Source organism: Solanum tuberosum, unplaced genomic scaffold, assembly GCF_000226075.1.
Source record: "Solanum tuberosum cultivar DM 1-3 516 R44 unplaced genomic scaffold, SolTub_3.0 scf00404, whole genome shotgun sequence".
NCBI classification, from domain to species: Eukaryota; Viridiplantae; Streptophyta; class Magnoliopsida; order Solanales; family Solanaceae; genus Solanum; species Solanum tuberosum.
Window position 1 is genome coordinate 425,556 of NW_006239353.1, and position 14,408 is coordinate 439,963.

Here is a 14,408-nt window from a genome sequence, read left to right on the forward strand (position 1 = left end):
AATTTGAACGGCGACTAACGGCGTGCCGGCAAACAAGAAATTATGAAAGAGTTAGTGGGTCCCACTTTCCTGCTGTGAAGTTTCTCTCTGTCTGCAATTAATCGGTCACCATTCTCAGATCTTCACATGCTCCTTCTTTTCTTCTTCCGATTCAGCTCAGCCACTCTTCGCCGGAAGGATCCGACCCGATAGCAGTCAAGCTTCCTCGACTGTACCTTAGCTTTGCTTGATCCGAATTCAGGTCAGTTACTTTCGATCACTGCTTTTAGTTCAAAGTGAAATTGAAGAGTCATTGGTTGAAATGTCTGATCGAGCACTGTGTTTGTTGTAATTGCTTTGTTGAAAATGTGAAGATCATCAATTCCAGGGACTAGGCAGTTGGAGAGTGAGTGAGGAAAACTAAAAATGCTGCGTATACCGGCTACAATTGAGGAACAGTTGGTACTTAAAGCAATTAGAGAAGAATGTCCCTGGGAGAATCTTCCGAAGCGGCTTCAGTCCACGTTAAATTCCAAAGAAGATTGGCACAAAAGGTTCGTTTTCATTTTTCCAAAAACATGTTTATAGTGGAGCCACTGCTTTTGTCCAATTATATTGTTGGAAGTTATTATTAATAATTACATTAATTCAAGTAAGCATGTTTATGTTACTCCGCGAGTTATGACACTTTGATTCACTCTTGTGTCTCGTATCAAAGCAAAGGGCGAAAGATTTCAAATACGTTTATGTTGAAGACATAATTAAGTAAATAGAAGTGTGGAATCTAATAGTTTAAGCCTTTACACTTCAACATAGGAGTTTATGGTTTCAAATCTCATCACCATCCTTCGTCAAAATTTAAAATAAATCACGTGCTTGACCCATGAGAAAGAATAATGCCGGCTGGCACATGATGGCGTGAGTTGAAGATCTAATTGATTAAATTAAAGTGTGTCAACTCTAACCGATTAAGCTTTAAAATGAGGTGTTTTGCTGTTCAACAATTTCAATGAAAGAAAATATGTTCAGTCGGGGACTTTAGGATGATGCAATGCAGTCAACTTTCTAGCAATCTATTAGAACTTTTGTAGGATATATTGAATTCAGGTAAAACTTTTTGTATGGCTGTCTGCAATTAAGTTTGAAGTTAACAAGTGTACATGAGGCTATCACTCTTGAGCGAACTTGTTATGATGTGTAATGAGTTTGGAATAATTGTGTTTACTATGACCGTCTAGGTTTATTTGAAAGTGAAATGCTAAACAATTGTGAGTGGTGAGATGGTTCATTTTCTTGACATGAATGTTTTGAGGTCTGGTGTGAGTTTTAGGAGGTCCACCTGCTATAACATTTCATGAACACTCTATTTGAACTTTAAGTATAGAGTTTGATCCCAATAATGTGCATTTTGTGATAGTAATTCACTTATGTTTTATTTTATTGTTATTTAATATCGCGGACTCACTATAAGTTGACTATTTGTTCGCTGGACCTTCCGCAATCCTCTTCCTTTATTCTGACTTGGACCGGCTATGCCACCACTCACACAAGTGAATTCATACAGAGAACCCCTAAATGGGTCCAAATAGAGGGTGATATATAGAGGATTCATACGGCCACTAGTTCGGGATTGGGGATTAGCTTATCAATTACATAATAGGATTTACATTGTGACAAGATAAGATATAATACAACAATATCTTGGTTCATGAGGCTTTTAATCAGGTTTAGTATTTTTGTTGTGTACGAAGATCAATAAGAATGATCATTTTTCTATTTATTAGAATTTAGAATACATAAACTGATTCAGGGCTAAGCATAATACTTGTAAATGTTTCATTATAAATATTTCTTTGCTTAGGGACCATCACCTGCTATTCTTGCATTTAGTAATTTACTTTGCTTATTTTTTACTGAATGGGCTTTATGCAGGATAATTGAACATTGCATAAAAAAGAGACTCATGTGGAATACTTGCTTTGCTCGTAAAGTGTGTAAAGAAGCTGAATACTATGAAGAAATGTTGCGGTATCTCCGAAGGAACTTGGCGGTGTGTATTGCATGGAAATTGTTTCTCATCCCTTGTACCATGAAGTTGTTGATTTAGATACTACTCAAAAATAAGTCATACTTTGAGAATTTAGTGGCAAAAAAGAAGAAGAAAAGTTGTTTTTAACTATTAATATAGTTTTTCTCCTTAAAAAGTTCTTGTTCTATTCAAGAAGAAGACATTTTTTTTGTTTTCCTATTCTGATAAATAAGTGGATAGAGTTCCAACTAAAGAAGCTATGCACTTTTCAGTGTTTCAATCAGTTTGTTTCTTACATGACATGTGTTGCATTTTGGAATCAGTATTCATGTGATATATCTTCAACTTAGATAATCATCTGCTTTTTGTGACTCAAGAGTGTGCGTAGCTCCATAAGTTCTTACTTAGCGAATATTGAAAATGTATGTCGTTTTAATCGTGAATTATCTTTTAAATTTTACAATGTATCGGTTTCACAGATACAAATTGCAAGTCATAAAGTAAACTTGTTTTTGTTGTGAGAGATGGTAATAAAAAAATGTAACAAAAACAATATTTAACATCATTTACTGAACAAGAAAGACTTACAAAAACTGTTTCATTTAGTCTCTTTGCTTGTTTCTTTCGTTTTTTCTGTGTGGGGGTTGGGAAGAACTAAAAAGAATTGTGTGTGTTGGAACTTTTGGGCCTAGGTAGGACTCTTGCTTGTGGACATAAGTACATACGAACCTATATAGACTCGTTCATCCTTTGATCTTGGTTCTTTTGGTTTTTTTATTTGTTCTCTATTTTGTTCTTAATGCCTTAATGCTTAAGAAGCATACAATTCTATACCGAGTTGGTGCACTCTCTGCTAAATTAGTTCTTATTAATCTCCTGATATTAAAGATGACATGTCATCGGTTAGAGAAGTTATTAGTAGAAGAGAGAAGAATTAGAGTAAGAGATGTCCAGCTGATAAGGAGAGCTTTTAGTCAAATGTTGATTCTTTGTTTCCTTCAAGACCTGTGAAAGTTATACCTTAGATATGCACCTTAGGACTAATGCAGAATAATTTGATGTCATTGTGTTCTATTTGCAGCTTTTTCCATATCACCTAGCGGAGTATGTTTGCCGTGTCATGAGGGTGTCTCCTTTCAGATACTACTGCGACATGATTTTTGAAGTCATGAAAAACGGTATAGCCTCCTATCATGTTAGTTCAGAATTGACTATTGACGGTGTATAGCGTACTTGGATTATGTCCTAAATTCTCTTTGCTCAAGATGATTGCACTTTTCAACAAAAAAAATTATATCTTCCCTCTGGGCATTTGTGCAAGTTTATATGCAGCTGGAATGCTTGCACGTTTAATTACTTGTTTGAGACTAGTATTCTGGAAGAGAACTCTTTGAAAGGGCTTAATAGTTCTATTGTGTTTATGATCCAGGATCGACTGCTCCCCCTTTTCTGATTACTGCAGTATGAGCATTCTTGTCAGGAATGCTCGTCATTAAAGTCTGTGTTCCTCTTGCACACATTTTTGCGCAATCGTTGTAAGAGCTGGTTGTACATCTCATTTTGACACCATTAGATTAGGCATGGAGTTTAAGATATTAGTTCTTATTAGTTTGACTTGTGTATTATATTAGTAGTAATGGATAACAATATTGAAGCGATGGTTAGCAAGTCAGTTAGATGGAGAAATACATCAGTTTAAACGACTGGATAGTTAAATATCTAGACTCTTGAGATAATATTGTTAGTCGAGTAAGTTAACATTTTTGGACATCTCAAAACAATAGGATGTGATTTAAATTGATATGGAGGGAGCATTTACTCATCTTTAATAAGCTATTCTACATTTCTACTTGTGTCTTATGCACTATGTTGCCCTATATGGTCTCTTTAATAAATACTACTTAGCATGTGCCGTCGAAGAATTATTTGGTGTTTACTGTCAAATGCTTATACCAAGATTTCTGCACAGTTTCCTGCATTTGACTGTTCCTCAATGTCATAATTCTATGGATTAGAAGTGTTAACATGTACTTCTTGCTCCAGACACTTAGATTCTCCACAGAAATTTCAGGTTCTTTGCAATTACCAGTCTATTGGGGTTCTGATTCTCTGTTATGATGATTGCAGAGCAACCCTATGATAGCATCCCAAATTTTAGTGCTGCAGATGCCTTACGGCTTACTGGAATTGGAAGAAATGAATTTATTGACATCATGAACAAGTGCAGATCTAAGGTATTGTCAAATAAAATTTACCAGTGTTCTAATTTACCGTGACAGATTTTCATAAAGGTTATGATGTTCCATGAAAGCAGGCATTTTTAAACTTATAATATTCAAGGAGTAGAATAGAAAGTCAAAGTACTGCTGGAAGTTGTGTTTTATGGGACGATTTTGTAGGATTTAGAAAGTCAGAGTACTGCTGGAAGTTGTTCTTTTTTGGGAGGGTTTTGTAGGATTTATATTAGGTTTAAAACTGTTTTATTGTGTTTAGAATTAGGGTTATTTTGTGATGTCTTACTTTGTCATGATATTAGGGTCTTTACGGAACAGTTTTGACTCATTATTTTATGTATTCTTTTTCTCTTTACAAAAAAACTGCCATTTTGCAGATTATAGATGTTTTCATTGCTGCTTAATTTATCTCATTTGGAAAATAGAATCCATCGTCGTTTCTCAATTTCCTTTTGCTGTTAGTTTTCTCCACTACTTGCTGCACCAAGTCAACTACTATGCTTGCAATTTGCACTAGCAAATACATTATCCATGGCACGGGCTTTTTTGGCCAAGAGATCAATTCACTTGCTGTTCGAAAAGAAAAAACTTTCCCATTTTTATTTCACTGCTTCTGAATCACGAATTTCTTCCCTTTGTACTGGCTTAAATGGCCTAACTAGCTAGTGAAACCCTCCAATGTTGCCCTTTAACTGAATAAGGTGATCATCCACAGTGGACTCACCAACATTAGAAAGTTACCAGTAGTAATCATTCTTGAGTTTCATTTCTGCTAATCCCATACACAAGGATGCCCACTTTCATGATCTCTGTGTGATAAATCAGAATCTTATTGATACCACACCATGAATCCATGATGGTGTTAAACCTATGTATCAAGATGCCCTCTGGGCTTCAAGTGGCAAAGGTTTAGGGATTTGTGAATTAGGCCACAGATTCGAGCCTTGTGCCATGCAAATTAAGCTTGGTATTTAAGTGGAGAAGCATAGAGGGGCGTACCCATTATCTCCGAGTTTCGAAGGCTGCGGTTGGTCCTAAGGGTTGGCCCCGACAGATTTTTTGGTCATAAAAAAATATGTATAGAGATGAAAATTTGCCCAACTACTCTTAGCTAACAAATTGTTTCAGTCATCTATACATGTGGGAATATTCTCTTTACATCGAAAAGAAGCATGAAACAATTTTTTTTTTAAAGTTAGCTATATCTATTTCACTTTCATGAAACAATGTTCATTCATTACAAACTGTCAAAAAAAGAAGACATAATGGTTTATGGTATAGTTCTCCTGGCAGCATTCCAGCCCTTCCAGAAGTTTTGTATATCCTCCTGCTTGTTAATGTCCCCTCTTTATGAGGTAAATCAAAAGAGGAAAGTATTTACTACTGAAAGAAAATAATACATGTTTTGTCTAGAAAGACAAATGAAGAGTGCTATTCGGATACCTTAGTCCCTTTGCTCAAATTGTTGGTATTCAGGGAAGATCTATTTAAAATATCATCCTTATGAGCTCTGTGGCTAGTCTAAGGCTTTTCTTCTTGTTCGTCTAATTAATTTCAGTTATTTTGGATCTTGGCAGAAAATTATGTGGAAGCTTAATAAATCAATAGCGAAAGAACTATTGCCTACACAGCCAGTGGACTTTGTTATTGAGCCATGGTGGGGAGTTTGTCTTGTCAACTTTACGCTAGAAGAATTCAAGGCAAGTTGTCATCTCATTCAATCACTCACATTTCTGAAGCTTCTAAACTTTTATTAGTGAAAAAGTAAATCATTTGACTTGCACCCAAGGGTGTGGAGAAAACATTCACCAGAGGAAAAAAATACTGGGTGATTTCTTTCCATCAGCCTAAGCCTTGGTAGGCAGAGTTAACTGGTACCTGTGCTGGTAGGAGATAGCATGTACCCAGGTGAATGATTGAGGTGTACGCAAGTTGGCCTGAACTCCACCATCATAAAACAGATAAATTATTTGACTTATTGACTTTGCAATTGACATATGAGTTTTGTTTTCACAGAAACTGACTGAAGAAGAAACAGCAACAATAGATAAAATCTGCAAGGAAGAAGCAAACTCTTTCATTCTTTTCAATCCTGAAATTATAAAGGGTCTTCATCTGCGAGGACTAGTCTATTTTGATGTTCCTGTCTATCCTGATGATCGTTTTAAAGGTAATTCGAACATTTAGACACCATTTATGTTTCTTTTTGTAATATTTGAAATAGATCCATCAATATTTACTACTCTTGGTTAATCTTTCTTCATTTTATTTTTGTTCGATCATCTAGTAAATTACATGGGGGTAATGAATATTGCACCTAAAATTTACTTTCATCTGACCTCTTTCCGAATTCCAACCACCTGCAGAGTGCAGAATAAGAAGTTGGTATTCTTTAACATATCTTTTGTTTGGATCTGGTTGGTCCTATCCTCAAATCCCATGCAAGCAAACATCTTATGTGGTCCATTTATATTTGAGTTCAATTGCTTTCTCTTCAACATGATGTCATGCATATATCATATTCATTTAACTTAATTCTGACCCCTGAACCCAATTTACATAAAAATTCCTAAATTAGTCTACGGTTGGGTCTACTTAAACATTCCAATTGTAACCAAACAAAAACTTGCGTCAAACTTCTGAATATCTCTCCGACTTTTGTACTATCTATCGAATTCTGTTATCTGAAATCTTAGGTTGCTCATATACAAAACATTGCAGTTTCAAGGCTTGAAGGATTTGTTTCTAACCGAGAGCAGTCCTATGAAGATCCAATTGAAGAGTAAGGCACTTTCCATTAACTCAGGAATCTCATATCATATTTCCATGTGGTTTACACAGTGGTCTATATATAATATGTCACCTTCATTATCCAGGTTGCTGTATGCTGTTTTTGTGGTTTCAAGTGAGAATTCAACTGTTGCTGAATTAGCTGCAACATTACAGGCTGATCTTTCTCAACTTCAAGCAGCTGCATCTTTTGCTTGCAGATTGGGATGGGCTGTCAAATTAATAGACCCTGCATCTATTCTGCAAGAACCTAATGTCCCAGGGTCACCTAAGAGCCTTCTGAGTGACGAGGAAGATGGTTCTCATGCCAGCTTGGGCTCTGCAAACGTGTCTGCTGATGGCAGTGCTTTTCAGCAAGTAGAAATTCCATGGACAGAAAATAATAGCAGGAGTTCTGGTTATGCTCGGGTTGCTTTTCTTGTTGATGCTAATATAACTTCTTATCTTATGATGGGATCTGTATCACCAGGTTTCTCTTCTCTCAGCTGTATTTTCATGTTCCGTATTCTCGCACAACTTTGACAAGCCCCATAAATTAAATTGGTCCTGGATTGGTGTTTCAATTCCATAATGCATCATAAATAGCAATTTTCTACTGGTGTTTGTAAACGAAGTGGAGTTTTCTGATAATTTTACGGTATACCTATTGAAGTTTCTGTTGTGGATGTTATGGCTGGTGTTATGTGAGCTGAAACTACTCATGTTTGTCGAAGTTCCTAATGAATTGCTACTGAGTTACTGCCAATGAACAGTATAGTTATATGTGAAAGCCAGTTTTTCTGCAAGTGCTAGGAGAAAGCTTGGTTTATTCTTGGGAAACATGACAGATCTTCCCAAAAAAGTTTGTATGTAATTAGATATTAGCATCTTTCTGCCGCAGCTCAAGATTGTTTGTTCTGGGTTTAGAGCACTTTTCTTATGCAGCTCAAATATCTTTCTCCTGATTAGGTTGTAGGGACCTTATTGTTTGATGTTTTCCCTACTGTAAATTCTTGAAGTTGTGCAACTGTTTCCATTTGCTAAATATATTGTACGCCAAATCTTTCATTTGTGTTTTTATTTTTTGATGCTGTTGACATGTTTCATGGATGGATCTCAAGTTCATTGGTTTTTATCAGATGCATTTCTGTATTTGCAGTATCATAGTATCAGTTTTTTACTCCGCAACATCTTCTGCAATGCATTTTGAAGTCTGTAGTAACTGTTTTGCAGGTCTAAAATCTCATGCTGTGACTTTGTATGAAGCGGGAAAACTAGGTCATGCTAGTATTGCAGATCTTTGTAAAGATTTGGGCACACTTGAGGGGGCCAAATTTGAAGGTGAACTGCAAGAGTTTGCCAATCATGCGTTTAGTCTTCGGTGCATCCTGGAATGTCTCACATCAGGTGGGGTTCCAGCTGAAGAAATAGAAAAGACTGGCATTATGTCTTCAAGAAGTGAGGATGCTAATTCAATGACAAAGGATATTTCATTTTCTGAAAAATCAGGAGATGCCCCTAAAGATATATCTGAGCTAAATAATGAATGTTTGCTAAATTCTGAAACACCCAAATTGCCTAAGGATGAAGAAACTCTATCAGGAAAAAAATCTGAAGAAACAGATCAATCAGACTGGGAGTTAAAACAGGAGATCAGTTCTGAGACTGATGAAAAAGTATCTGCTGATAACTTAGATGCTGATAAAGAGGTGAGGAAACAGATAAAATACCGTGTGGATATACTCCGCTGTGAAAGCTTGGCTGCTCTCTCACTGGCTACTTTAGATCGTCTGTTTATGCGTGACTATGACATTGTTGTATCCATGGTTCCCCTCCCCCCTTCTTCAGTTTTGCCAGGACCTAAAGGCCCTGTTCATTTTGGACCTCCCTCCCATTCATCTATGACACCCTGGATGAAATTGGTGCTATATTCTGCTACAGCTTTTGGACCTCTATCAGTTGTTCTGATGAAAGGTCACTTGTTAAGAATGCTTCCTGCCCCATTAGCTGGCTGTCAGAAAGCACTTCTATGGTCATGGGATGGATCTTCCGTTGGAGGTTTGGGGGGGAAGCCTGAAGGGAATTTGGTTAAAGGAAGTATACTTTTACATTGTATAAACTCATTACTCAAGCAGTCTGCTGTCCTTGTGCTTCCCCTCAGCAGATATGATCTTGATGAGGCTGGAAAAACTGTTACATTGGATATTCCCTTGCCCTTGAAGAACTCTGACGGTTCAACAGCTCAAGTAGGGGAGGAACTAGGACTGTCCGCCAAAGAAACTTTCAATCTGAATTCGCTATTAGCTAGTCTGTCTAACAAACTTAATTTTTGGACTATTGGTTTTATTCGCCTGTTAAGACTTTACAAAGATAGAGTCCAAGAAAATATTGCACCTGATGATGATACGTATGAATGGGTTCCACTAAGTGTAGAATTCGGTATTCCACTGTTTAGTCCAAAATTGTGCAATCGCATATGTAAGAGATTAGTTTCCTCACAGCTACTCCAAACAGATTTATTTGGAGAGCACCATGATGCAATGCAAGAGTTAAGAAAGAAATTGCGAGATGTTTGTGCTGAGTATCAGGCCACAGGTCCAACAGCAAAGTTCCTTTACCAGAAAGAACAGCCAAAGGAATCACCCTGGCATTTTATGAACTATGCGAGTGGAAGGTGGAACCCCAATGTTGATCCTTCTTCTCCTATTTCTGGTGTCTCTAGCGAACACCACAGACTAAAACTTGCTCATCGACAGCGATCTCGAACAGAAGTTCTGAGTTTTGATGGCAATATTCTGAGGTGCATTTTGATAAATCTCTCACATTTTTTAGATTGGTTATACTTTTCTTTCTATATTCTCATATTTAGAATTTCCGATATATTACACTTAAGCTTTGATATGTGCAATAAATAGTGGACTAATTAAGTGCTGTCCTCAAAGGGCTTGTTACTAGTTTATGCATCTGTCTTGAGTCTAAGTAAGGGATTGTGAAGCTAGTTTATCACTTTTGCATTGCATGTCGCACTGAAGCTCGGTGGAAGGATAGTTGTAGCACAAAATTGGAAGGGAATCATATTTTTTTCTAACCTTCTGTACAAAACCAAAGTGCAACTGGAAAGGCAAAAACAGTTTTATTTGCAACCACAGTGCAACTGGAAAGGCAAAAACAGTTGTATAAAATTGCTTACAAGTAACAAGAGGCTCTTATTTGGTGAAATACTTTAACAAACATAATTTATTAAATAAAACATTTTAACAAACATAATAATGTGAATGAAATTAGATTTTTCTGAATAACCATTTGACTATTGAAATAGGAAATGAATTATCTGAACAATATTTTGTTTGCTTGTGTGCTGCAATGAGTGAGACTAAAACTAGGAGCAGAAGACTTAGTTGTTGCCAACCGGACCTCTTATACCTTGACCAACAGCCGCAGGAGATTGTCAAGGACTTATTTTACTTTGATCCAGATTGCTGGTCCCTTTCCATGTTTCAGTAATTTGATTTCATGAGTTTAGAGGTGGAAATTTTTGTAATTAGCATGATATCTGGAAAATCATTCGCTTATGAAACTGATAACTACACTGATTTGCCCATCTGAGACATAAGATGTCAACTTACTGGTGGTTTCTTATTGTTCTACAAGCACTTTCCTGTGGATTTCATCTCATCAGGACAGAAACTTCTTAGGGAAAGGGTGGCTGGGATGAATTTATGTTCCTGGTTTAGAGGTAGGCATTGTGGAAATACAAGTATGTTTTCTTGCTGCTTGTCAGTAGGACGAAATAAAGGAGGGGTATTTTACTTAGAGTTCCTTGTTAAATTCATTTCTCTTGCTGACTGATGGAGAAACAGTCATTGATGATCATTATTGAGTAATTGGTGTCTTGAGATGTAAAGTTTCTTGGTATAGAACACGTTTCTTGGGAAGCTTGCAGAGCCGGTGTATTGTGGAGAACATGTTTTCCTGATATATATATATATATAAGATGCTAACTGCTACCTTTTGTGTTCAACATGCTTAGAGAGGGACAAGAAACTTGGGACATAACTCATTTCTAAGTAACCTATGGTAAAAGGCTTCTGATGTTGCAATTGAAGCATGCAGCAGTTTCTTGACCAGCTATGGAAGTTTGTCACTTAAAACAGAATAAATATGGAACAGTTCACTTGCTGGATATGCACTTTCATTGAGTTGAGACATGATATGTACATAGTTCGCTAATCGTTGATGTCATGGCATATCCGAGTCTCTTTTTCTTTCTTAGTAGGTCTCTGGAAGCCTTTGACATTTTTGGTCTCTGACCATGTCACATAATGGTATGCAATATAGTCTTTCCAGTTTGACGGCGAAGAAGAATTCAAACTTTTTAACCTGCTTCCGGCATTTAACTTTCAAGGATGCTAAGCAGCTGGTGAAGCTAATTAGATGTCCTTTACCTGATTGCATGCAAAGTTCATTTTGTTTTTAAACTCGAGACTTGGCTTGTGTTGCTTGAATATTTATTAAATGACTGCTTGATTTTTAGAATATTGAGTTAGTCTAACATCTCTCAATTAGGATCCTTTTCTCTATTGATACTTCATGGAAATCTAACTCTGCCAGATAGGCCTCTATAGAATCTGGATAACTCACTGCACCTGAAAAAAAGAAGAGGATGGACAATAAAGGCTCTTTAACAAGAACAGTAGTAAAACCAATCTATAGAGGATAATGTGCTGTTGTGAACCATCTTAGACGCTTGTGTAACTTTGTTTCTGAAGCAAAGCAGAAAAGCATTGCTGGAAATTCCGAATGGCTCATTTAGTTTCCTCTTTCTAAGTTTCTGTAATCATGCTTTTCATATGAATTTGCAGATCATATGCTCTGACTCCTGTTTACGAGGCTGCCACCAGGCCAATTGAGGAATCTCCCACAGTAACTACTGCTAAGGTTGAAAAAGATGATGCTGAGAATAAAGAGGAGATATATCCTGGTGTAAACCTTCTATTTGATGGATCTGAGCTGCGCCCATTCGAGATAGGTGCTTGTTTGCAGGCTCGTCAACCTGTGTCTTTAATTGCAGAAGCGTCTGCAACATCTGCTATTTTTTCAGTCCAATAGTGTTCAGGGATATAGTCAATGTTCATGTAAGAAAGAAGTGCTCTAATGACCAATTTTCGAGAGTATCATTGGCTACCGGACGTGCTTTGCTGCTACTGGTTCGTTGGGTAGATTGTCTGTCCTTGCATTGATTTGATGACAACATGGGAAGTTATTGAGGTAACAAAGGAAATTTGTGAATTTCTTCTGTTTTAACTTTTGTTTTACTACAAAGTGAATCTTGATTGTCCTGAGGTGCCAAGTATTATAGGTCCAAAAACATGTAAACTCAATATCCTTGTTATACTGAAGTCTATTTCTCACTTTATATGAACTACAGTAATCTGTTTTGTTTCCTTGTTGAATCTTTTGATCTTCATGACCTACTAGAATTTGTGTCAGATGAGGCGCTTTTCTGTTACTTCTTATTAAGCTGTCATGCAACAGTCTGGTGCATATATTCATAGACGGTGCTTAATAGGGACTTTTAAGTCAAATGAAGCAAAAAAGCTCGAAAGCTTTTTGGAAAGTGAAGCTGCCAGTTACTTGTATCATATCTTAAAGCTACAAGTTGCTTTAAGTCATGTATTGTCTCAGTTTGCAACATATAAGCCTCCTGTCAAGGAAGTAAAGGTGTTTGGGATATGAGGCCAAATTCTGCATATTGCTAAGCTTAGCATTCCCGTTTTACTTGTTTTCTTCTTTGTCCTCTTTCTCTTTCCCTCATCTTGCCTTCTCTGACATGCATAAGTTTTCATGAACTCTTCAAGAATTTTGAGGTGCTTCCATGTTGGAAGTTTTTGATTTTCATAAACCTAAATTTTTTTATCGTGTATAGAAACTTTAGTAACTGTTATCTTTCTAAAATAAATGTATAGAAGCTTTAGTGTCAGTGCTGGTGAGAAGCTGAAAGTTGCCTGCAGATGCTCACTTGTCACTCTAGGCTTACTGAGCCAGTCTTACCAGAGCAGAGAGCTGTCTTACCCAAAAAGTAAAATAAAAAAGAGAACCTCCCCTCACAATTTTTGAGGTACCCCTTCTCAGAGGAGTTCAAACCCTGAGAAGTATTTATGCTCTTTTTGAGATGAATCTGGAGGTTATATGTTCCTTATTTGCATCACTTTTTCTTTCATGATTATGATTCATCAATTTGTTGAAAGTGCGTCTGCTGGTTACATTCCATTTGACTCTTTCCTAATGTCTCAAAACTAGGATCTGACTTTTCGTTGTATCAATTGGATGGGGTTTACTGAATGGATGGTCTGTTTTTTCTTGTAAGTAGCTGTTTTGATTTGGATGTAATACAATAACACAATTCTCTAGCTGATGTACCTTATATGGTTGGTAGGTGTTAAACAGTAGAACCTTGTTTTCCTTAATTTTGAAATGGATCGAAGAATAGGATATATGTATCATTATGGTTCAGTGTGCAAATAGTGTCCTTGCAGAATTTTTCCTGTTTAGAAGTCGGATCTTGGCACTTATTTCCTCTTGTTTCAGTTGCAGGTGGTGTTTTCTATTTGCAAGAATTTGATCGATGCACAGGTATTATGCTGAGGAATTCTATTATTTTGTAGAAGAGAAAACCATGTGTATTCATAGATGAAGCTATGCTCACAAACTAGTCAAACAACAGAGCCTTGGATTCCAATTTTGCACATAAGATATGAATGGAATGAAAGATGAAAAAAATCAGATATTTGTATTCTGTAATGTGAAATTAAGGCTTTAGCATAATGAGGAACTAGACGAAGATGTTGCTGATGTGCCGCATTTATTTCCACGTGTATCTATTGCTATCTGAACATCGCATCAGCTGAGTATTGGTGTTTAAGGCTCCATTTTAATTCGGAGGTTGGAGAACTAAGTTTTGGATATTTGATTGGTGTAATTGAGAAAAGAAGTTGAACGTTCAAAGATTGTCAAAAAGAAGTTGTGAAACACTTTAGCTTTTTGCCTTTTGGTTTGTTTTATGGAAACAATGTGTATATGGTTTTAGGAGCAATTGTTGTGGATGAATTGTGGTATTCATATTTATGGAAGACGAACCAATCGTTTTCTGAACAGCAGCATCCATTAATTTGCTGTACTTTTGTTTAAAAAGGTCAAAGCTTCTGCCTTGTTAGTTGTTACCCAATCAACTGACCATGATGTTTTTGAGGTTAATTGCATGTTTCATGTAGTTTTCTTATGGCTTTATACATTTACCCACTCCTTTATTTGTGAGCGAATTCCATGCTGTAATTGAGCACCTGAATACATACTAAAATGTTCGTATTAGACACTTCAATTCAAATTTTTAAATTTTT

The 14,408-nt window shown here is 36.5% G+C and overlaps 1 protein-coding gene across 3 annotated transcripts; it reads left to right on the forward strand.

The window, feature by feature from the left end:
* Positions 1 to 14,188, forward strand: LOC102588322 (protein FAM91A1-like). 3 transcript variants are annotated; one of them, XM_006363237.2, is made up of 12 exons: positions 1 to 241; positions 354 to 533; positions 1,912 to 2,029; positions 3,090 to 3,186; positions 4,136 to 4,242; positions 5,820 to 5,942; positions 6,259 to 6,412; positions 6,964 to 7,024; positions 7,119 to 7,501; positions 8,245 to 9,811; positions 11,874 to 12,279; positions 13,600 to 14,188. In XM_006363237.2, the coding sequence occupies exons 2-11, from the start codon at positions 406 to 408 to the stop codon at positions 12,118 to 12,120; spliced, it is 2,985 nt and encodes a 994-aa protein (XP_006363299.1). In that variant the 5' UTR covers positions 1 to 241; positions 354 to 405; the 3' UTR covers positions 12,121 to 12,279; positions 13,600 to 14,188. The 3 variants fall into 3 exon arrangements, with proteins under 3 accessions (XP_006363299.1, XP_006363300.1, XP_006363303.1); XM_006363238.2 differs by having other exon boundaries at positions 13,606 to 14,188; XM_006363241.2 differs by having other exon boundaries at positions 368 to 533.
* Positions 14,189 to 14,408: the final 220 nt, after the last annotated feature.